Here is a 24,365-nt window from a genome sequence, read left to right as displayed (position 1 = left end):
AGCATTTTCATGGCCAAAGGTGTGTGCAATAGCAGTCTGTGTGCCATTTTCCACAACAAGGGTGGACTTAACACCCTGGACGCCTAAAACCGGAACTGTGCAAGGTGGAATATTACATCCAAATTGGACAGCTAATTGGACTACAAAGGGAGGAGAGGATGTGGGATTTTTACCCAAGTGTACTACAAATAAAGAAACGAGAGAGAGAAACAATCACCTTTTTCTAGCACATTGTTTAAAATGCAGTTAATTATGCACACAGACAAGTGCGGCAAGCTGGGCCAAAATCTACATCTCCTATGGACCGCAAGGCAAATGTCAGAATGAAAACTGTTATTGTTTATTTTTGCTTCAAGTGCACCTTTTAGGTTGATGCAAGATGTATGAGTTGGGGTAAAATACCAGTAATAATTCATTAAATCATCTGATGTAAAAGCTTGCAAATAATGACATTGCTCTGCTTATTTAACACTTTTATATTTGTATATATATTGCTTCTCCACTTTGTATTTCACTTGGAAAATCTTTAAGCAAAGAACCATCTGGATACAAACTGTAACTGTATTTTTAAATTTAGCTCACAATGTGTGACAATTAACAATCCCTTTGGCCCATGTGTGATAGATTACCCGGTGAAGAAGCCCATTTGTTACAGCCTTATCTATGAGGCTGCTGTTAAGAGGACTGAATTATCCATTATCAGACAGCCCTGGAAATGAGTGGAAACCAAACACAGATTAGACTTGAGATCTGAACTATCAACCAAGTGTGGCTAAATTTGCATCACGCCTACCTGAAGACATTCGTATAAGTTTGGAGGCTTATCAACAGATCCACAGACATCACCAGCAAAACATTCTGCCCTAGACAATGGCGGATTACATGACACATACAGAAAGATACCCAATATTTACTACTGTTACTCCTTTAGACTCGTTTTTAGAATTCTTTACCCCTGCTGTAATGTACCTGAAAATATTTGCTTGACGAAAAATATAAACAATTCCATATAAGGGTGGAATAGCACCCAAATCCTACAAACAGTATTAATATGACAACATGGAAATAGTTCTCTAACTAATATCACAGTATAAGCACATTTTGTTGGTGAAATATGTAAATTATTGGTAAATTGTGTGAAAAGTAATAGTATTGATGGTGTAAAATGTTTATTGTCAGGGTTTACTTTTACTTACTGCTGTGCTAATGTGTAATTTGCATGTAACTACTGGAGAAAATTAATGTTGGGTTAATTTGAGCTATTATTATCATTTAATCTGTAGTAATGCATTATATTATATCAAATTATCATACGTTTGTGTCCTGTGAGATCAGGACTGTTTACTCTCTGCGACAGTGCTGTTTCCAGATAATCCAAAAAGGTTTTCAAAGATTTTATTTCATTTTAGGGGGAGAATTTTCTCTGCCATTAAAGGAACACAGGTCAGAGACACATTGTTTTCAGCGGAAATGAAAGGCGTAAACAACTGTCTTGCGAAAAGGAACCAGTTACTAAAACTGTCAGACAGATGAAGACTACCTCCTTAAAATTCCCCGCTATCTCTGACCTCAATCAGCTGATTTACATCCTCATCCAATCACAATGTGACACTTCTGTTTGGCCAATCACTTGTAAGCTGTCAAATTTTAAAAGCACTCTCTCTATCTCTGCTGTCATCTAGTTGTCATCTCAGTTTTGTGGCTCTTTTGCAGCTGTCCTCCACCCTTTCACCACCTCAACTCACACAACTGACCCCTTCTAATCGATCCCTCAGATGTTTCCCTCTCAGAAAAGCATCCCATCATGAAACTACATCACAACTTCATCACTACCAGTATTGTTCAGTCTCTGTGGTTGTTTTCTCTTCAACTGAATTAACCCATTCCTATAACAGTGGCTGGAGTCCCATCCCAGATAAGTAAATAATTGGTGCAAAATGCAGTTTGTCATCTTTTCATGGTCATCAGATATGACCCATTTGGATGTTCAGAGGCTCCGTAGTTACCGTGGAAACACCATCATCTTCTACAACACTGATTCACCAGTAAAACCCATGGAGTTGGATCAATAACAGTGGATGGACACACTTGTTTTTATGTTAAGTTGGGGATATGTTTTCCTGAAAAAGAAATTTTTTCTTCATTTTTCTCTGCATTTGATGTAATAACCTATGAATTTACTCTGAGCGTTAATAAACATCTACATGATCAGTGAATTAAATATGGGAAAATACAACATTTATACTAATAAAACTCAAACTAAAGAGGATAATATGACAATTAATGGTGATAAATCATTTAAGAAAGGTTAAATATAGAAAAAAATATATTTAGGAACTGACACAAAAGTACCACTGGGTCTTTATTGGTTAATGCATGTAGACTGGTAGGTGGAGCGGTGCCAGTTCACCAAGGGCACCTCACTGCCGAGGCGCCCTTAAGGCAAGGCATTGAACCCCCAGCTGCGCAGTGCGCTGAACCATGTGGTAGCCTGCTCGCTCTGAAGCCTCTCTATACCTTAAGTGCTTGTGTATTGATTCTGTTTGTGTATGTGTGAGCCTTTATGGCCTCTGTGTGAGTACAAAATAATGACGGGGAAAAAAAATAGAATTCCCCAATGAGGAACTACAAATAAAGACATTATCATTTCATTTCCAATGATGATCAGACTCTTCCTACTGATGTCTAAGTAGCAACATATATTCCTTTTGTTGACAACAAATGTAATATTTCCTAAATTTTCTTATTCCCCTTTTATTCCAATTTAAGGCTCTAGTAACTGAAATGTAGGGATGTAAAAATATTATTAGTATTTTATTTCTGATGTAGTGGTGCAAAGTTGCAGAAAATGGAAACACTCATGTAAAGTATTAATACAAATTTCATGTTCAAACCAGTATTTAATTCTTTCATCTTTCGTGATGATGTATAATAAATCCACACCAAACTGCACACTTCATTCATTGACTTTTGGTGTGTCATTTAGTGCTTTTACTCAAAGATTTTCACTTTACTAACCTTTTTGTATTGTGTCTCGTCACAGTTGTGCAGCTGCTGTCCATGGTGCTGATACAAACATTGAATGAACGTAAACACTGCCATCCAGCGGCAAAATGTGCGACGTACAGTTTAATATAGGAACAAAACAAACCTATGGTGTTTGTTTCTACCCGAGGCTCAAACAGCGGTGCACCTCCGACGCTAGTATTTTGCTTTTGACATTTTCGTCACATTGTATCATTGATGCGGATTTAGTAAGTAAGACAATTTAGTATTTTAGCTTATGTTATGAGACTTGTTGTATTTATACGCTCCTTTTGTTCAAGAACTGTTGAAAATACAGGTTTTAACCAAATTTGGGAAGTGACACTTTGCTACAACCGACAGCTGATTTAGCTTTAGCTTTATTCTCTGGGGATGCTAAGAAATGAACTTAAAATATTTATTTGAATAAATTTTCGTTTTATAAAATGTGGAACCGTTTGCTACCCAACGTAATCAAACGCCTTTCTCTTTAATATCGACTTTAATTGTAGCTTCAGTCGTATACGCTTGGTACAGGTAAGAGACAGGAGTTAGCTTAATACAGGATTTAGCATATTACTGCTGGTCTACACCTGTTTGCGTCATCGACATCAAGAAAGTAGTCGTCTTAATTAGTTTGATTGCGTCTAATTTTACACCGAAATAGTTGTAGAAATTGTACCTTCTTATATTTCATGTTAATTGGACATTTGTAGATACTGTGTGATTTCATGTCTTTCCTTAAATATATTAATAGTTGTTTCATTCTTTATCCTGCTCTTGGTCAGGTTAATCTAATAAAACAGATTTTATTCTCAGTTAGACAATAATAATAGTGGTCATTATACATTATAAACATTGAACATCACTATCAAGCAATAAGATATTGTATTATGTCAGTTAAAAGTTGTTTCATCCTACTTAATTTCAGTGTTTCTTATGTAAGTACTCAATTATCAGCAACTTAAAAGTAAAAGGCTTAATGACACAATCTCATGCACCTTTTAATGATATTTCACACTAAGCAGGATGGCTATACTTGCACTTGACAGAATTATAAGCTATACTGAAAGGCTGCCACTGGTTCTTAAATGAATTATATACTGTCTTCCTCCAGGTCCTGCCTGACTCATTCCCCTTACTACTTAGCTCTTTCATGTTATCAAGCCAATGGACTGACCTCAACTGGAGATGCTGCTAAAAGATCTTCCCAGAGAGGCCCTGCTGCGGCCTCTATCCAGGGGTGAAGTAGTTGGAATGCTGTTGAGGCTTACTATTTTCGGGGCGGCTACCTACTACAGCATTAAATGGGTAGTCGAAGCTATGGACCCTACACATAAACAAAAGAATCAAGCCAAGAAAAGGGTAAGAAAGTACAGCAAAGATAATGTAACTGCAGAACTGTGGTGTGCATTCAGTACTGATTTAACTGTGAGGTGAAGATGTAGTTTTTTATTTGTTCATATTTTCTGCAATCAGTAAACAGATACGATCAAGTAGATAAAAATACTGATTTGTGTGCTCATTTTATGTGTACTGTCTTTGCATTAACCAGTATGTCTTAAGATTAGGGCTGCATCTTTTCTCTTTAGGCAGAACAGCTGATGAAAAGGATCGGCGTGGAGGGGGTCAGCCTCACAGAGTATGAGATGAACATTGCATCTCACCTCGTCGATCCACAAACAATGAAGGTGACATTTTCAGCCCTGAGCCTGTGTTGTTAAGATTACTTTATCTTTTAGAACTGTACTCATGGTACTTTGTTTTCTTGCAGGTCACCTGGAGAGATATAGCTGGACTGGATGATATAATAAATGAGCTTCAAGACACAGTCATCCTGCCTTTCCAGAAAAGACACCTTTTGGCTGGATCCAAACTCTTTCAACCTCCGAAAGGTACCATCTATTCTGTATTGTTATGTCCAATTATATACTGTTTACAGGCCAACAACCAGACTGTATTGAAGTGTTAACACATATTAAATATTTTGTATCATACAATGCTTTTGTAAACAACTAATGCTTAAATTTAATATTTATTGCTTATACATTGAAATATGAATACTGTCTGAAACAGACATATGTAATGTAAGCAAGATAATTATAGTTTTGCAGTTTAATTTTGCTAACTCTGCTTTCACAAAATAAAGTTTAAACTTGATATTTTGCGGCACGCGAAAAGAAGTCAGATTAATTTTCCAAGTATGCACACATAAACAAGGAATTTGACACTTTAGCCTATTTTTCTTTAGAATATATGTATAGAACAAAAATACAAAGCCTATGGTAAAAAAAGAAGGCTTGTCTTTCTGCTGAATGAATTATCTATCTATCTAAAAATTATATATTGTATGTGTGTATATATATATATATATATATATGTGTGTGTGTGTGTGTGTGTGTGTATATATATATATATATATATATATATATATATATAATGTTTTTCTGTTTTTTACAAATATAAATAAGTTGAATACAACAGCAACATAAACTACACATGTGCACATAAATGTTTTTGTGAGTCTTAGAACTGTATGCTCTGAAAAAAAAAAAAAAAAAAGAAATTTCATATCAGCCAATATCACAAAGTATTAGTGAAAGATGTATAATTAGGCTCCTAAAACTTGATCATTTCCATTATTTAATTCCAAATCCACTGCAGGCCCACATTTTTGAACTACACAGCTAATATATTGTGGCTATATTTTTTGTCATCATCTCAATTTTAGAAGCCAGTAAACTCTGTTAGAAGTTGTTTGAAGCCTTTTATGAGTTGTGTGTGAACCAGTCTCTTTTGTATAAATGCTAGAAAGTTAGCCAATGAATTATGCTTTCTTCTAGGACTTTGTGCCAGAAAATCATCTGATTAATCCTTGGCATGATTAAAGCGGATAATCACATTTTAAAAAATGCGTACTTTTTTTATGGTTTGACTCAAAGCTTTGTGCAGAGGATGAGTCAACCTCTACAATTAGCTGCTTTGGGAATCTTGTTCCTTTGTGATTCTCCAAGCTTTATTTTTTTTAATCACATAACTTGTAATAAAGAATGTTTGTAGAACGGACTCCTAGAGCTGGGCCAATTTTTCACTTGTACAAGTGTTAAAACAAAGGACGTCAGAAAAAGTTTGAAAAATCCTTCTGAAAGCTGCCAATAGTGAGTCATATGTTCTCATAAAACTAAAACAATACCTCGGTTCAGTTTTATGTAGGAGGTCTTTCCCTTAGAAACACATTTATGATTTATAGCCCTGGTATTTCTGAAAACTTGAAATGGTACCAGATGCCATTCTCTACCATACAACTGTTGTTCAGACTTATAAACAATAAAACATTACAGATACATATTTAGATTTTATTCTTGCAGGTGTTTTATTGTTTGGTCCTCCGGGATGTGGGAAGACCATGATCGCTAAGGCAACAGCCAGAGCCTCAGGCTGCAAGTTTATCAACCTCCAGGCCTCCACGCTGACAGACATGTGGTATGGTGAATCACAGAAGCTGACTGCTGCCGTCTTCTCATTGGCTGTAAAAATCCAGCCCTGCATCATTTTCATTGATGAGATTGGTGAGTGTACCTAACAGAAAATCAATATCACCTCATGACATTTAGCATTTTAATATTTGAAACCAGTGTAGTAACTAATTGGGTAGCAGCTCTATAAAGTTTTCACAGATTGCTGCTTCTGAAATTGCCATATTTAATCATAAAGCCCCTTCCATTATGATGGTGCAGAATGACATAACAGGCAGCAATCCGTTTTTTATTAAAAAGGCATATCAGACTAATATATAAGGAAACCAGTCTTATCCTTCTTATAACCCAAACTAAATTCAGACCATTAGCCTCAGTCTATCAAGCAAATGAGTTTTGTCTAAGTGCTGTCTCTTTCGCGCTCCTTTATTTTAGAGTCATTTTTGAGGAACCGCTCCAGCCTAGACCACGAAGCTACAGCCATGATGAAGGCCCAGTTCATGAGCCTATGGGACGGCCTTGATACATCCTCAACCACTCAGGTATCTGTCTTTTTCCATGTCTCCAGGGTAAAAAGACAAGACTAGAATGCTAGAAAGCCATTATGTACCTGGCAGGTGTTTCACAGCAGACTCATTTACTGTGTCTCACAACTAGGTGATGGTTATGGGAGCTACAAACAGGCCACAAGATGTGGATCCAGCCATTCTCCGCAGGATGCCAACCACTTTTCATGTGGGCTTACCGGTAAGATCTTCACACACAAGCACATACATTGTGTCTGTTGACTCGAAATGTATACACAGTGTATAAACTATATTTTAGAAGATTTATGTTCATTATGGAGGTGTATAAAAGGGCTTCCTGTTGTATTTCTACTTTCAAATATTTTTAAAAAATTACCAAAATATATCATTAGAGTGTTGAGAATAAAGAGCTGTGAAGTTATGTCAAAGACGTCAATGTATTGGATTGTAGAGATATGAAGTGAATCTGTTCACAGTGACAGACCAGAGATTTATGTGACCACTAGAGGAAGTAGTGAGTCACTCTGACAGACTCACAGCTTGTGGAAAACTAACACCATGGGGCCTTTGATCAAAATGTCAGGAAGTGATGAGAGGAGATAAGATGGGAACTACTAACCTTTAGAGTCAAAGAAAGAGAAAAAGAAGAAGCACTGTTTTCACCACTAGATACAGCTCTAAATGAAAAGAGTGAAGTTAGATTTTTTTTATTTTAATGGAGAACACTTGATACCAAAGTACAGATGTGTGTAAACAATGGGGTTTATAATTATTCAGTGAATGATACAGTCTGTGGATACATAGTCTTGATTCAGTGGTGGATTGGATAGCTGTTTGTCTGTTCTGCTGTGTAACTTACTCTGCTGTTGTGTGTTTGGAATACCAGTACAATATATAACCCCTTCAAATGTCTTATTTCAGAGATGCATGAGGATGCAGACATTGTAATTAAATCATGCTGCCGCTGGACATTTACATCTCGACATGTAAATGACTGCAGAAGGAATTGTGCTTTATTTTTCTAATGTTTACACTGAGTTACATTTAGTCCCTCACATACTTCCATTGAAAAGATGCAGTTGTAATCAATATAAGGAGAGTTCAAGTTTACTTGACTACATTTGTTAATTGAGGAAAAAGAGCCATGTGCAATACTGTTGAAAACTAAGAATGGGAGTCATTGAGATGCATCAAAAATTGTAAACAAGTGAGTCATAATGGAATCAAATCATGAGACCAGTGAAGATTCATACTCCCTTATCTTGAATTTCACTGTAGTTTTTCAGACTTTTAGGACAATAAGCTTGTCATATGTGTGTCCAATTCCAGTTTGATCCTTTTAAGTGTCCTATTTCTTATTAAGAAAAGCTGTCATCTCTTTCTTTTTCTAGAACACAAGACAAAGGCAGGACATCCTGAGGCTAATTTTAGCAGGAGAAAATGTAAGATGGGATTCCTTTTCATTGAGGGTGGCTGTGAAAAAGATAATTCTCTTCTTTGCTGTCATCTGTCATTTTCAGAGACCATTTCACACCTGTATTTTCACTGTCAAATCACATTAAAATAACTAATCACCCATAAGCAGTTGGCACTTGATTGGCAGCTAGAAAAAGCAGCCAGAGACCACCAACAGCCTTTCATTCTCCTAACTGTAAATCCTGCTTCCCCTTGTTCAGCTGAGCAATGCCATAAATCTCAAGGACATCGCTGAGAAGACAGAAGGCTATTCCGGCAGTGACCTCCGGGAGCTTTGCCGTGATGCCGCCATGTATCGAGTCCGAGACTACGTCCGTAAGGAGCAGATGAGGCAGATCGCACAGCAGCTGCAGGACAGCGAGGAGGAGGAGGAAAAGTATGATTCATTTTCAGACACCCACAACTTTCAGAGCTGTGATTTCTTCCGAGCGTCTTTTTATATAATTACAATACCTGCCTTTTAAAGTTTGACGTTTGAAGTGTGGGATTGTGTGCTATCAGTATTATGTTTGATGCCTATGTGTTTTTGTCTCACTTCAAACTTAAACATTCTCACAAATTATTTATTTCAGTTTTCTGTACAAAACACTTTAGACTTTTTGCAACACAGAGCAGGATTTAAAGGAAGGGGCATTAAATGTTGTAGGGATTGTTATAAAACATGGATGCATGTTCATGGATTTCAAACAATCAGTTGCATTCAAATAATTTTATATTCATCATCTTTTCAGAATACAGTATGTCATTACACTGGGGGATGTAAAAGTATCTAATCTTTTATAAAGGCGAAGCATCACATTGGTTTAAATTGGTTTTCAGCTGTTGCTAAGTGACTGCTGCAACATCTCAGAGGAGGGCATTGTTTCTAAAAGAAAAATATTTTTTACTTTTCAGCACTCCGAGCACTAAACCCGTAGCTGAGCTCTTAACAATATTGATACCAAGCAACCACAATCTTTTTCAAGAGGCACTGCCGGAACATTCACAAAAGAACCCTGTGTGAGCGTCGACTGGCACCAGAACTCATCTGTTCTACCTCTAGTCCCATCAGATCCACTGACCAACCATTACTATCCATCCATCCCACACCATCTTAAAATCCAAAGGGGACCAGGTCTCAGAACAATTAGATATTCCATTTATGTATTTATTTTTACACATGTTCTCTAGAAGACAGCAAAACTGATGCAACAGTCATAAATACTTAGATAATCTTATCTTTTAAAAGACCTGTACCTACACATTACAAAATCAATAAGGCATGGATGCTGCAAGTGAGCTGTGCGGTGATTCTCCTACACTTCTTATATCTGCTGGAGCATAAGTCAGAGTATTACCTACAGTAAATTGCTTTGGGCACTGACACATGTACTGGTGTTGGTAGCAAAGACCGCATAATACAAAGAACACATTTACGCTCCAATACTATCTAAGGGTCCACAGTAGTCTGAAGTTTGCCAGAAACAATGGTTTGTCTGAGTGTAGCTTGTATACAGGTTTATCTACTGTTATTATCCACTGTTTGGCCATCTACAGACCAAAATCTAAAGTACGTCCAAATGTTTTTTTTAGATTCTGCGAAGGGTAACTTACAAAGTCCAGCTCTGTAGCTGTATTGAGCAGTGCAGCCTTTTGATTGTTATTCTAATGTAAGGAGGGCCACATTCTGGCTTTGTGTTTTTTTTTCTTCTTGCGTTATGATGTTATCTAAATAATATATAATAATACTAGTGTGTTGACCCGGGGGGAACCACAGGTTCTAGATGTGGTCATTTTTTTTCTGGGCTGACTTTTGGGAAAAGATGTTGGTCTATATTTTATAAGTACTGACATAAAAATTGTTTGGTAAATCATTCTTTAAAATTCAAATGACAATTAACATATTAATACCAATATCTAGGGACTGATGTTAGTAAATGCGTCGTTCCTGTTTTTAACTTCGTTTCCCATCAGGCAGTGCGGTACTGAGCTTCCCGTCAACTGTCATGGGCATAGCAACGTGATTGTAAGGCTATTGTATTTAAAAATTACTAATATCTTCCAAAACATTAGTCCTATCAACTTGCCTAGATATTTAATGTGGAGATGGGACTGTTCTTTAACTGTAGGTACCAAATTGGCCAGTTAAAAACATCTCAGTTTCACAGAATCGTGCAGATACATACACACACACACACACACACACACAGGAAGATGCTCTGAGACCTTCCAGTATTATGATATACTAGTTTGTGACCTGTGGAGAACCATGGGTTGTAGAGGTGGTAGTTTTTATGCTGGGGAGAGCAGACTTTTGGGAAAAGATGTTAGTCTATATTTTTTAAGTAGTGACATAAAAATAGTTTGGCAAGTCATTCTTGAAAATGTAAACAACAATTAATTTCCAGTATTATTACCCAGGCGCACTTGTAGAGTGAAATTATGAGGTACACACGAAGGACACGGACGTAGGTGGGAGGTGAATAGTTCGTAAGATTGGGGGGGGGGGGGATTACCAGGACGTACCTTACTATATCTTTCTCTACATATACATATATATATATATATCAGTCTATCTCTCTTTCTCTCTGTCTCTCAAATGTCAGTCAGGCCATATGGCTGCAGGTGCCAATGTTAATACCGCTATGTCGGGACTGCAGGAGTAAATGCAGCATTCCTTTTTTTAACTTCATTTCCCGTCATGCAGCGTGGTACTGCGCTTTCGTGATTGTAAGGCTATTGTATTCCAAAATGACTAATATCTCCGAAAATATTGGTCCTATCAACTTGCCGAGACATTTAGTGTGGAGATGGAACTATTCCTCAACTGTAGGTACCAAACTGGCCAAGTAAAATCACCTCAATTTGTCGGAATCGTGCCATTATACACACACACACACACACACACACAGATGCTCTGAGACCTTCCAGTATTATGATGTAGATGTTGTCCCTTTAAAGCACACAGTAAACATTCGTTATTTTCAAAAGTGCTTATAGGTAAACTCACTTGACGATTTTTACTCATGAGCATGACCTTTGACCTCTTGTGTTTACTGCTTCAGACCCGTAGATGAGGAGAGGTTGCGGCCAGTCACCCAGCTGGACCTCCTCTTTGGCCTCGACAAGATGAACGAGTCTAAACGTGCTACAGCCTCCATGTTACCCAGCATCTCAGAGGTTCCCCTGGATTGAATACCAGCCGTACAGCACCAATAACAAACCCATCGCTCTCCACTTTTGTCCAACTGGCCTCAAAGAGACTCCTCCACAGAGAGGTGCAGTTGGATAAGCCATTAGCCAAACATTGCAAGGGTTGTTCTGAGCATGCTCACTTTCAGCACACTCCTGTTACATATTAGAATATTTTTCAGAAATCTGCAGCTACAGTTCTATTGGAGTAAGTGGACTGTAACAATTATATGCGTTTTATTTTATCGTGTCAAAACCAAGTTCTTACCTCACCACAGGGATATGGTGTATTCGTCCATTCACTTCTGAAGGAACTAAAGGGATAAAGTCCCCGGGGTCATAAGTTTCAGACCAGTGTGGTTCGCTGCTTGATTTGCATATCAGTTTTTTGTCCAAACGTGTAACTAAATATTTGGAATTTCAATCATTCTCAAGTGGCATTATCCAAGCACATTGGAAGAAAGGCATATCCTTGGCAAACTGGTGTTGTTAATCACAAGGTTTTTCTGCAAATCACTCCAGCCGTTTCCTAACAGCTAAGAAATTGCTGTTTCAATTACAGCAATATCAGTAGAATCGAAGAATCGAACATTATCCTGTACGTAAATCACTGTGTCTAAACATCAAAGAGGAAAATAATGAAAAGCTCCGTCTTCTTCACATTGTTGATTTCTCCTGCCAGATTGACTGACAGTGGCAGCTCTAATGAAAATGACAGGGCTGTGATCATTGTTTGTGCCAAATTATCCACGCATTTGTTTGAATTCTAAGAGTCTTTGGTTTTTCAAAATGCAGGAACAAGCTGACAGAAATTGCAGAAGTATAACACGACCTGTTATCAGTTATGTCTGAGAGCGTTCAGTTAGTGCTTCCAGACAAAGGCAGGTTTCGCAACATGCAAATGTCAAGTGGAAAAATAGTTACCACTTAAACTGTTCAAGAGAAACTGCAGTGGAATTTATCTGAATCTGTAGCAACAGTAAAATATGCTGTTATAACCTTTTATAAACCCTGTGACTAAATTGCTGAAAAAAAAAAAAAAAAAAAAGCTCAACTTTCAACTGCTCTTTTATAAATGTCAAGCTGTTTATAAATTTGGCAGCAAAATGTATTAGAGTTGAAGTCTTTAAAGAAGTGAACGATGGCAGTGATTTCAGTCTGTGCTGCTTTGTGAAATTCTTGGAACGTAAGCAAAATGATTACAAACTATAGGTTATTCTTTTGTTATTGTGTTCCCACTGTTGGAGCAATTTAGCACAGATGAGTTTTTATTTATATCATGGTTGTTGTGACATTATTATTTGTGAATCCCTGTTAAGTTTTATGTTTCACTCATGAAAACAGAGTGACAGCTGCAACACAACTGTCACTTTTATTTTCACTTCACTGCAGCAGTGACTTTAAAATTATTCAGATACTTAGAGTTGACTGTCAGAATGTCAGGTGGAGGCTGTTGTGATGTGCTTTTCTTCCCTCCCTCTGTCTGAAAAGCCTCATTATTTACCATATGGTCTCAACATGTGTTCATGGATCTGTTTGGGGGTCTCTCAACCTTTGTACCACACAGAACACACTTGTCAGAAATGACCACATGGTGGCACTGTAGCTTCACTGCTCTTCTACAGAGGCACGCTGTGAAGCCTCAGATACAGATGGGTGACAAAGGAAGGACCTGATGGATGGTCCTGGATGACAGCACCCCCCCATCCATAGGGCATAAATGGTCAGTTAACGGCTTGACAAGTACGCTAATTAAATTGAACAGCTATGGGAGATTTTGTACCATTGTGTTTGATCACACTCCACCTCCATCATCAAACCACCAAATGAGGGAATATCTTTGGAAGAATGCTGTTCATCCCTCCAGTTGAAACCGCAGACTTGTAGAATCAGTGCCAAGGAGCACTGAAGCTGTTCTTCCCAATTCCTGTGTAACACATTACATCGGTTTTCCCTTTAATTTATCGCCCGTCTGCATGTACTGCTCACATTTAGAGCAGCTTTATGGGATTAGGAGGGGTAATGAATTAGGGAACCCTGCATGCTAGCTTGTGTCTCCCTTATTGGTTTATTTAGCAATATTTAGACATCTGCTCTCATTAGAGCACCTCAGGTGACAGTTAAAGGTCAAAACATTGCCAAGTAAACAAATATGTGTCACAGTTACTGCAGCTTACAGGTATCAGTTCCCCTTATTGGAGAGAGGTAGTGCTTCTGTAAACGCTGCCCTACAGTAGTGACAGCACTCATTTATCCATAATGTTTCAGATGCGAAGTATATAAAAAGTGTCCATTTGCTGTTATTGTACAGTATGATGTTGAGTTCTGTACTATGTGTTAAATGGTATTGATGTAAAGTGTGTTTCTGAATCACACTGGAGATAAGATGTCCTCTTTTCGCCGGTGAAATGTTACCTCACTTACTTCTGCATGAATTTCAACAAGCTTGCCATCGTCTTGTCCCTGTTTATCATGAATGTAACAAATAGCATAATTCACAGTAGATAAAGTCCAGCCTGTTCACCAATAGTAAAAACAACATTCTGATTTTTATATGCGATATGTATTTACTGTTGAATACCAGTATGAGTGGCTGTCTTCTGTTTGTAACTGGTCCAGCTTTTGCCAACAGGTCCTGTACCCTTTAGGCATGCATTAATAAGCCATTCTTGGCCAAACTCAAGCTCATACTTTCTCCACTCAGTTGATATTTGCTTGAGCTCTACTTCTGGTATTCAACTACAGCCTTGCATTGCTAATAAGCCCTCTTTTAATGACTCGCTGACAGCCAAACAATTTTGAGGTTATGGTCTGAGTTTTTAATAGACGTCTGGCAAAGTGCTTTAAGGTCATGAATTGTAGAGGTAGCAACTCATGAGGGTTATGCAAAACCATGTTAAATAATTGAGAAACCTCAAGAATTGGCAGGTGTTCATATTGCAGTGCAGTTTGATAGTGGTAAAGACTCAGCCTCTACACCAACATCTAATCTCTGTGTTAGGAACATTGTCTTGATCTGCTCACTTACACTGCATTTCTATTATTTATTTGTTTTAATATTGTGACATTTTTATTTATTGTTAATTAATTCAGACTTGGACCTTAATGTTATTACATGTTTCATTCATTTTTTTTGATAATAAATGATCGAGATCGCCTGCATCCTGTGTAGCCTTTTACTACCTTCTTTCCCACTTAAAGTATTCTATAAGAATGCAAAATTGTACAGCCACGTTATGCAGTATACATACTGAGTGATTAAGCTCAATTTTCCTTGCCTATTTAAGTAATTGTCAATGTGTCTGGCATTAAGAAGAAGATAAAAATGCCCAGCAGAGTATACAAAGGGAAGTTAAATATGTGGTTCAAAACTCAACTTATATTGAATGCTTACGTTGTAAATTAAAGGTCCATTATTAATTCATACAGGACTGTGACAGCCAAACAGTTAAGAAATTATGCTCTGAGTATTTTCCAAACAAAAATAAATACATTAAACAACTTTTTCAGCTCAATACCAAAATATTTTGTCTCTTCCAGATCCAAATTTCCAAAAATACATCACAAATTGCTGTCATATCTACATTTTTACACATTCCACCGACAAAATAATCCTGACTAAATGAAATTTGGCTAACATACAGTATTAGGACGTTGATCACAGATATATTAACACTCACTTCTAACATGGACTGATACTAACACACCACTGCCATCAAGTAATAGACACATAAATTAGAATATTTAAATACTATCATACACAAACATATGACAGAGTGACTTTTATGCTGCAAAACATCATATCTGAAGTCTCTTTTTTGTGCATGTTTTACATCATACATTTGTATTGTACCATATTTTATTACTGAGACTATTACTTTGTATTTCATATGGGCTTTATATGTAGTCAACACTTACAAACCCTCTTCTTCTATTTTAATCAGGTAAATTAATTCACATATTTTATGGTTATTGTATCTTACTTGTGTATTTGGTGAGCTCCATGACCCATTTTGGGTCCTGAATCTAAATTTGTGGAAGGCAGATACAGTATTAGTATAAGCTTAACATATAACCTCTTATCTATATTCTTTTCTTAAGCAGGGGAATCTTTAATGTAGTATGTATTAGCTTCTTTTGTGGCAGTAACCTTGCTCCACTGTTACAACACTAGAAAATACTCTATTTAATGTAGTCTTGTGATGCTAAATCACAATTCAGTCTGTGTCATGAAGGGCTGACAGTGGGCGAAGTCAACATTTACTCACAGGAAAAGGTCTATTTTTCTCGACATAAAGGCACTGCTGCACATCCCATATCTACATGCCACACATGCATACAGCAGCTTACTCACCAGCATTCATGACGACAAAACAGTGTTCAGCTCAAGGTCAGTCCAAGCCCATTCATCTTATGTAAAACTCAGAGTGTGTATGAGATTTGGGATTTCCACACGAACTATGTATTTTAACAGAGACACATATTTATTTAGGGCTTAAGTGATGGTAATAAGTGCGGATAAATGTTGTTGCCTGTGGTATGGAAAGACAGTGATATTTACACTTCACCCTTTAATGAGTCAAAGTCTAGAGTGTTTTCCTCCAAATAAGTTCTGCAAGGATGCATGTCTGATCTTTGACTCAGACTCATTGATTAGTTATTCATAAAGCTATTGATGAGTTATTCATGAAAAGGGAGGGAGAGTGAAAGTCTGTATTTCAACTCTTTTCAATTAGAGGACAGCTCCCAGTCAATAAACATGATGGAGGGATGCTCTCCCCGGCAGCACAGCTGGCTGGAGATGTCAAAGACTTCCCATGGAGAGGAGAGTTCAGACGCACATACATTCACTTTTGTTGGTACAGCAGCTCTCAGTGCTGGTCTGACGGGCTCAACCTTTTTTCCATCAGATAGGAGAGCTGGAGAGAGTGTATAATGGCCTCACTCTGCTCTGTGACAGTCTTCTAAAAGCCTCAGTGCCATCGGACATGATCGAGCAAGCACAGAGAAATCAGCAGCAGCTGTTATCCCTGCCATATTTCTCAGCAGGATATCCTGTTGCCTGCTGATGCTTAGGGTTTTATAGCCAGTGCAGATAACTCACAGAGCCAAATTACATAAGCATGAGTGTCAAGTAGGATTCAGTGAGTCCTAGAAAGACGCATGTTGGTGAAAGGGCACTGTTTATTTACTGTTGTAAGAAATGTTGACCACAGTTTTATTTTAGAAATTTGTGCTCATTTAATCATAATATAAGATTAGATGTATTTTGGAAGGATTCATGTCATAACTTATTCATTATTTGTCATTAAATTTCTTATTCTGCATATGTAGATTTGGGAGCTGTGTTACAGTACATCTTGTATACCTCATAATAAGCCTAAGACGCGACAGAGATTAATGTTCAGGGCTTATTATTTTGCATCAAACTTTAACCCATACAGACTCAAACATCCACTGGCGACCAAAATCATTCACTTACATAAAATGTTTAATACCTGTTGATCCACTAATCCCATCAATACATGTAAATAATTGGTGTAAAATGCAGTTTGTCATCTTTTTGTAAGACAAAATAATCTTTTTCTTCAGTTTTATCTGTTTTGGATATAACCCTCAACTTTAACCTGAGCTTTAATGAACATCTCCATGATCAGTACATTAAATATAGGAAATACTTGATTTTCACTTATGTTTGCACAATGCAGAGAATAATATTAGAGTAAATGGTGATAAATCCGTTAAGAAAGGTTAAATATAGAGGAAAATTCATTTGGGAACTGACACAAAAACAGCACTGGGTCTTTATGTGGTGAAAACAGAATTTACCGTCCCCTCATCCCCAAGTTTTTTCCTATGACCCTGATTTTTTTTTTTTTTTTTTAGCTGCAGTGCATGGTAAAGCTATTGACAATAAATCCTAATATTATCTAACAGATGTCTAACCCTGGAATAATGAAACCATCATTTTAACAATATGTGCTGCTACAATTCATTTAAATGTGAATTCCTTACATTTTACATTTTTTCACAATTTTATAAAGTTGATGATTTGTGAGGAAGTTATATTAATGCATTTGGTGCAGAGGTAAATAGTTGTAGTCAGACTAAACCTCCTTTTGTCAAAATAGCAGCTATTCAGGAGTAAGAGATCAACTGACTTTGGCTTTGTGTTTTGGCAATTGTTCAGCAATGCTTTTAAGGAGGTTTTGAGAGGCCAACACTGGTAGAATTTTCCAAACCTCCACTAAACCAAGTGAAAATGCAAAAAATAACCTTCACTGTACCAGTAGTATCCAACACCCCCTGTGTGTTAAGTGGTTATTGAATAATGATGGATGGATTGAACATGATCTCATTGACACTGACTGCACTGAACTGTGTGTAAATCATCACTGTGCTTGCTTTCATGGTGTTTTCATGCAGACTTCTTGTATTCATAGAGTCATTAAAGCAACCTCATCTCTTGGCAACAGCGCTTATTTTTGTGAAACCGTACCACAGTAAAAACCAATGACACAACCTGGAAAAGCCCTGTTCACCTTTTTCTTGGATGCTGTAATGCAGTGACAGAGACAATGGGGCAATTCAAGTGTTGACATCATATTAATAAGCCTTTACAAATCAACTACACTGTGTGATCTCGTCAGTTTTATAACCTATCGTCTTTTATTGAGGTTCCAAGACAAGCCTTTATTTAGGAAACACACCCTTCTTTTTTGCAAAACCAGTCTTAACCCTTTCATGCATAGTGGTCACTACAGTGGACAGTTATTCAAAGCTGTTCTATTATATATTCATGGGTTTTGTTGTTTTAGTTGCATATCCGCCAACACAGTGGACACTTATGCATCATCTCATTCAGTGCAATTCATACTGTTACTGTAACTTTGCTGTTCTTAATAACCCTGATCTGCACAAACATGTTTCAGTGTAAATCAATTGCTAATTGATATTAGACTGTAATTAACAGGTTTTTTTTGTTTGTTTGTTTTTTGCATATTATCTCCATGAAGTCAATAATAAGTAGGATTAGAGTATGTTAAAACGTGAGAAAACAATAGATTAGCAGCATTAAAAACGTTTTTATTACATAGTTTTCCTTATCACTTTCTGACATTAGGTTTTAAATACATGTTTCTTTGCTTTAAAAATTAAATGTATGGTATCCAGCGCTGAGTGGACATGTTTGTAACAACAACAAAAAAGAAAAACTCAGTCGTATTGATTTTTTTCATGCCTAAAGAGGGGTAGGATTAAATAAGTTTATATTTCTTCTTATTCCTTTTTGATCATGCAAAATTCAGACTTGCACGTACTTGAACATAGATTCTGTTCATTTAAATGTTGTTTTGTTTTTGTCTTATTTTGTTTTGTGTTTGTTTTATTTTGTTTCTTTGCATGTTCGAAATAAATAAAATAAAATAAAATAAAATAAAATAAATAAAAACACTCAGGAAAAATATCTTGGCTGAGGTTCTTATAATTCATGCACGAAAGGGTTAAAGTGACAATCTACAGAATGTGTTAGCATTTAGTGATGAAGTAAACAAAACATACATTTGTCTGCAAGTTAAAAATGAGTAAATACTTCACACATTCTACTTTGCTTTTAAGATACTGATTACTGTAAAGAGCTATGGGGTTTGTATTGTCACTATTAAGTTGAATGTAATTTGATGTTTACACATGCTGCCTTCTGTGTGATAGGCTCCCAGGCACCATGATGCATGATAAGAAAGTGAGACACAGGACTCGCCAGCTCCCTAGAGAGGTAGTTGTCTGTTGTCTGCCTACCTGCAGCGATTTTGAGTTGAGTAATCCACTGTCTGCGTGCTGCAGAGACAACCAAGGCAGCTTAGACTGAGTCATCAGCTGTAATCCAATGGTTAACAACTTGAATTTAGTTACTGTTGTGAATGTTGTAGCCTGTCACTGCAGAAATGTAAGAGTAATTGCCTTGAATTTTTCCTCCTGTAACCAGCCTTTGTTTATAAAGAGATGTCATAAATCACTGGAACTGAGCTGTGGTGTTGCATGAATAAAACACCCGATGGCAGACAGCATATAAGTATTTGTGGTTTTCTTATTGTTTTTTTTTTCTTTTCAGAAGTTACAGACCAACAACTTCCACAATAATAAGTAGTCTAAGTTCAGCTAACCAGGTTTTTTTTTTTTTTTTATCCAGCTTTTTCCAGCCCTTGTTGCATCACACCTAACCAGATGGAAGGCCAACTTGGGGAAGAGGCTCCTCCATTAGCAGATGTAATTGGAGTGTCTGATGGCCGCAGCACAGAGGATGAAAGGTAATCAGAAGGTGTGTTCCTGTCAGAGTAGGTGTTAAGAGAGGGGTCAGCTCTCAGGGCTTACCTTAGCTGTCAGCGCGCATGAATTCTTGGACTGAGAGCTCTCCAAAATCAGAGGCATGGCTTGTAATTTTTAGTGAGTAGAGAGAAAAACTGTCGTGGAAGCCATATGTGTGCATGTGTCATTCAAGGATGAGCTTTCGACCGTCACTCACAACTCTAAGACATGTATACGTATGTTATTTAAATGTATTTATGCATTTATGAATTTTCCTTCGGGCTCTGGATGCAGTTATGGTCTGCAGCATAGTGTGACTCATTTGCATCCAAATGTATGGCAAATGTTAACGAAAGTCTCAAAGAATCATGCAAAAGAAAATGGAAATGTATACTTGGTTCAATCCATTACTCTAATGTTAATGTTAATATTAAGCTTGTTCTTCAGCATCATTGCCCTCATGGTTTGTGTAGTAATGATAGTGGTTCTGAGCTGCAGATTTTAAGTGGTGTTTGACAAAAAAACTGAAGCTGGCTGGCATCATTTGAGGCTAGAATCAAACCACTGGTCTGTAGTAAACTCCTGTTTGTGTAGCTCCTTATACATGGTTGCCTTGCTGTTTTCTAATATGACATTAATGTTTGTTTCTTGTATTAAGTCAGTGAATGTTGTGGTCTCTTTGGTCCATATGGGCAGGCACGTATAATGGTTCTATAAATGGGTTTCTGTTACACTTATTCGTATGTATCTTTAATAAAACACTAACTTCACCTTATACACTATACACGTTATACAGTATGACATAATGGTTTAATTACAGAAGCTTTAAATGCACCAGGTAAGCAATGACATTTTGCTGTAGCATTAATTATGAAAACTACCATTACGTGGTATAAACTGTTCGTACTTATACATTCATTATGCTTCATTTATATTACAAAGCAGGTTGTGTTATCTGCCATATGGATCACAGATTATCCTGTTGGTTGAGCATATTTTCTGAGTAGTGACTATATCTTGGAAACAAATAGATGGCTGGCTGCCGGCTATCTCGCTACAGAATGTCCAGTCATTACCAACCAACCATTAAGTGTGTTTTGTAGTGATTCAGCCATTAGGTTTGTGCTCCTCTGTGACTGTCAGAGACTAAAATCTGCTGCTCCAGTTGTTATGCAAATGCGTCGTGTCCCTTCTTACCTTGCTTCACTGTTTCGTTAAGTGTGTGCCCAGCTTTAAAGCCTGTGTTTGGGTCATTTGGGGTTTTTTGGTTAAGGGGATAATAACTGTAGTGTGCACTTCCACATTTTAGACAGAAATGTGCCTTCACACTGGATGCCACCTGCTGTAAAACAGAAAAATGAAAATCTGGAAAAGGAAAAGGAGTAGAAGTGCAAAAGGACTTGTCTTTATAGATGCAAATGGATCATTATGAAGTAATGAAAACACAGCTCTTATTGTTCTTATTTTTTAATAATTATACACTAATGAACACACAATTATGGGACTATACTCATTACCTCTAATAGAAAATAATGACCCTAGTTGAAGATTCTACACTGAATCCAAATGGGAGGATGGATCTAGACTCAATTAGAGGCAAAATACTACATCACAGGAAAGGTTTGGTTTCTTTGTTTCTCAGTTTTTCTTCTTTAGTGCAAGTTGAAGAAATCAGGCAATTATTTTAACAATGACAAATATTTTAGAAATGGTGTGGAAGAACATTTAAAACAATTATAATGATTACAAAAAAATCAACTTTGTGTAAAAAAAAAAAACTAAGTTTATTGAAATTATATTTATTGCATTATAAATTGTATATGCCTGTAAAGGTCAAATTAAATCTTTTTAAGTATAATTGAGATTGTGATTAATGAAGTGTATAAATAGGAATAAAAAAATAGGATCATAAAAAGTAGGAATAAATAGAGGAATGTGTCTTAAAACGAAATTATTCCAACTTTATGGGCAACAGTGTATTATGATTTTTGTCATGATCATTTTGTTGCCCAGCCCAGAAGTCATGATTTTAGTTTTGAAGGAAGGAAAATGTTCTTCTGTAAGAAGTAATACTTACACACCACCACTATGCAGTTAGAGAGACTCATTTATTTTTAATACAGGCAGTTTTAATGCATAAAGACCCAGTGATACTTTTGTGTCAGTTCCCAAATAAATGTTTCTCTCTATTTAACCTGTCTTAAGTGATGTATCACCATTTTTAAATAAAATGATCCTCTCTGTTTTGCATTTTTCATTGTGAATCCTGTATTTAATTTCCTATTTTTAATTTAGACGTTCATGAAAACTCAGTAAATTCAAAGGTTATTATATCAAAACAGAGAAAAATGAGGACAAAGGGACTTTTTCAGCAAAATGCATAATTAACTGAACATAAACCAAGTGCGTCCATCCACTGTCACTGATCGAACTCCATGGGTTTTACTGGTGAATCAATGTTGTAGAAGATGACAGTGTTTCCATGTTCACTACAGAGCCTCTGAACGTCCAAATGGGTCACATGTGATGACCATGAAAAGATGAAAAACTGCATTGTACACCAATTATTTACATGTATTGATAGGATTAGTGGATGAACAGTTGTTAAACATTTTAGATCAATAGATGCTTGTAGTCACCAGTGGAGGTTTGGGTCTTTATGGGTTAAAACAGTATATTTTTCATATCAAATATAAGTGACCATATTTCACTGAAACCTTGCAAATGCCAAACATATTCTCTAAACACTCAGCCACAGGGGACTTAGCATTATATGCAACTGATTCTATTGTAATTATAAATAATTGAATGCCTTTTTTTCTAGTCTCTCATATCTCTTATCTCATTATAAACCTGGCAGGGTTACATTTAATTTCAGAATGTGCTTTTACATTGTATCCTTAATTCAAGAGGTATCAGGTCTCTTGAACGCTGATTCTGGTGTTTTCAGTGACTTTCTATCATTTCCGAGCGAGAGCAACATTATTCATAATTCGTCCCAGATTATGCCACCATCTGTATTTAAGGGACTTCATTATGCGAAGACAAATAATAGCATCATAATTCTGATGAGGTAAAAAAAAAAAAAGCTGAAAGTTCATCGCTGTACACAAAAACTTGCTCTTCACAAATGCTTACACATGTACTGCATCGCACATTCCGAAGTTCGCCAGTCATGTCAAGAGGCGGGTGGTGCTGCTGCAGCTCACAATACCAATAAAGGGAGGACAAAAGCATGGCATCCACTGAAGAGAGCGGAGATGGGATAATGATCGCTAATTAATCATGCACTGGGGTCATGCAGCTCATCTCTTTACCACCCACACAGGAGCAGGAGGGAATGACTCACTTCCAGCTGAAGGCTCCACACAGGAGGCTGCTGAATAAAGTGAGACATTGGTTTCACAGCAAGATGCCTTTTATTAGTCTCAGCCAGTGTTGCAAATGTGTGAGCAGCTCTGGGAAAAAGGTTATTTATGCATGTCCAATCATTTATTAATTAACGCACATGTATATTAACAGAATCCTTGTATTACCTGTTTATCTCTTACATAAATTCACACTTAGGACACTGACTTGACTCACAATATAAAAACAACAGATTACTATTAAGCATCAGAGGCAGCGTCTTTGCTTCTTTCAAACGTCGATATTTCCATGCATTTTCTTCCACATCAAGCTACTGTATAAAAAGTTTTGCCCTAACTTTATGCAATTTTTAAACGCTGTAATTACCTTTTCTTTTCTTATTGTTTTTCTTCTCTTTTACTGCTACCCGACTGGTAGCCTGACATTTGATTGCTGTGAAGTGCTTTCATAACTGCTGACAGTTTGACAGGCCCTGTGGTTGGCTGACTGGCCCACACCTTCACCAGTGAAATAGCAGGAATGAAATAGACAATTGTAGAACAGAAATAGATTTGACAGGACCCATTGGCTTTGCATTTTGTAACATTTTGACTTCATGGCACCGCAGTGAAAGACAAGTAATAGCCGAGGTTTTATGTAATGACAACAAGCTGCGATGAATCTTCAGCAGCTTCCAAACACAGTGTAATAACAAAACCTGGTGTCCGCCGCATAAGAATGAGCTGTTAGGGAAGCTACAGCATCCCATTATGTATATCAAAGCAGTTTTGCAGTGTCTCCCATCTTTAACAATAACATTCAAAGGTGCAGTCATTACACTTTCATGCAGTGATTGAACCTGGATGAGTACAGCCATGCTCAATAAGAGGGAGATTTTTAGAACAACTTCAAGTAGGTAGAACAACTGATGAATATTCAGATAAGCACTTGAAAGGGATTTTAGAGGAAGGGGTGGCAAACACTGCACCAGTTGTTTATGACACTGGTTGCTGAATATGTATTTTTCTATCATTAGCAA

The 24,365-nt window shown here is 36.9% G+C and overlaps 1 protein-coding gene across 4 annotated transcripts; it reads left to right on the top strand.

The window, feature by feature from the left end:
* Window positions 1–3,152: 3,152 nt before the first annotated feature.
* On the top strand, window positions 3,153–14,836 carry atad1a (ATPase family AAA domain containing 1a). 4 transcript variants are annotated; one of them, XM_030143726.1, is made up of 10 exons: window positions 3,153–3,254; window positions 4,142–4,389; window positions 4,617–4,715; window positions 4,799–4,919; window positions 6,393–6,593; window positions 6,936–7,042; window positions 7,158–7,247; window positions 8,419–8,469; window positions 8,704–8,879; window positions 11,548–14,836. In XM_030143726.1, the coding sequence occupies exons 2-10, from the start codon at window positions 4,216–4,218 to the stop codon at window positions 11,675–11,677; spliced, it is 1,149 nt and encodes a 382-aa protein (XP_029999586.1). In that variant the 5' UTR covers window positions 3,153–3,254; window positions 4,142–4,215; the 3' UTR covers window positions 11,678–14,836. The 4 variants fall into 4 exon arrangements, with proteins under 4 accessions (XP_029999586.1, XP_029999587.1, XP_029999589.1 ...); XM_030143727.1 differs by having other exon boundaries at window positions 3,179–3,258; XM_030143729.1 differs by having other exon boundaries at window positions 3,195–3,258; window positions 4,174–4,389.
* The last annotated feature ends 9,529 nt before the right edge of the window (window positions 14,837–24,365 follow it).

The sequence above is a fragment of the Sphaeramia orbicularis genome, chromosome 9, assembly GCF_902148855.1.
Source record: "Sphaeramia orbicularis chromosome 9, fSphaOr1.1, whole genome shotgun sequence".
NCBI classification, from domain to species: domain Eukaryota; kingdom Metazoa; phylum Chordata; class Actinopteri; order Kurtiformes; family Apogonidae; genus Sphaeramia; species Sphaeramia orbicularis.
The sequence above is the reverse complement of the archived record's forward strand: the minus strand, read 5'-3'. Positions and strand labels throughout refer to the sequence as shown.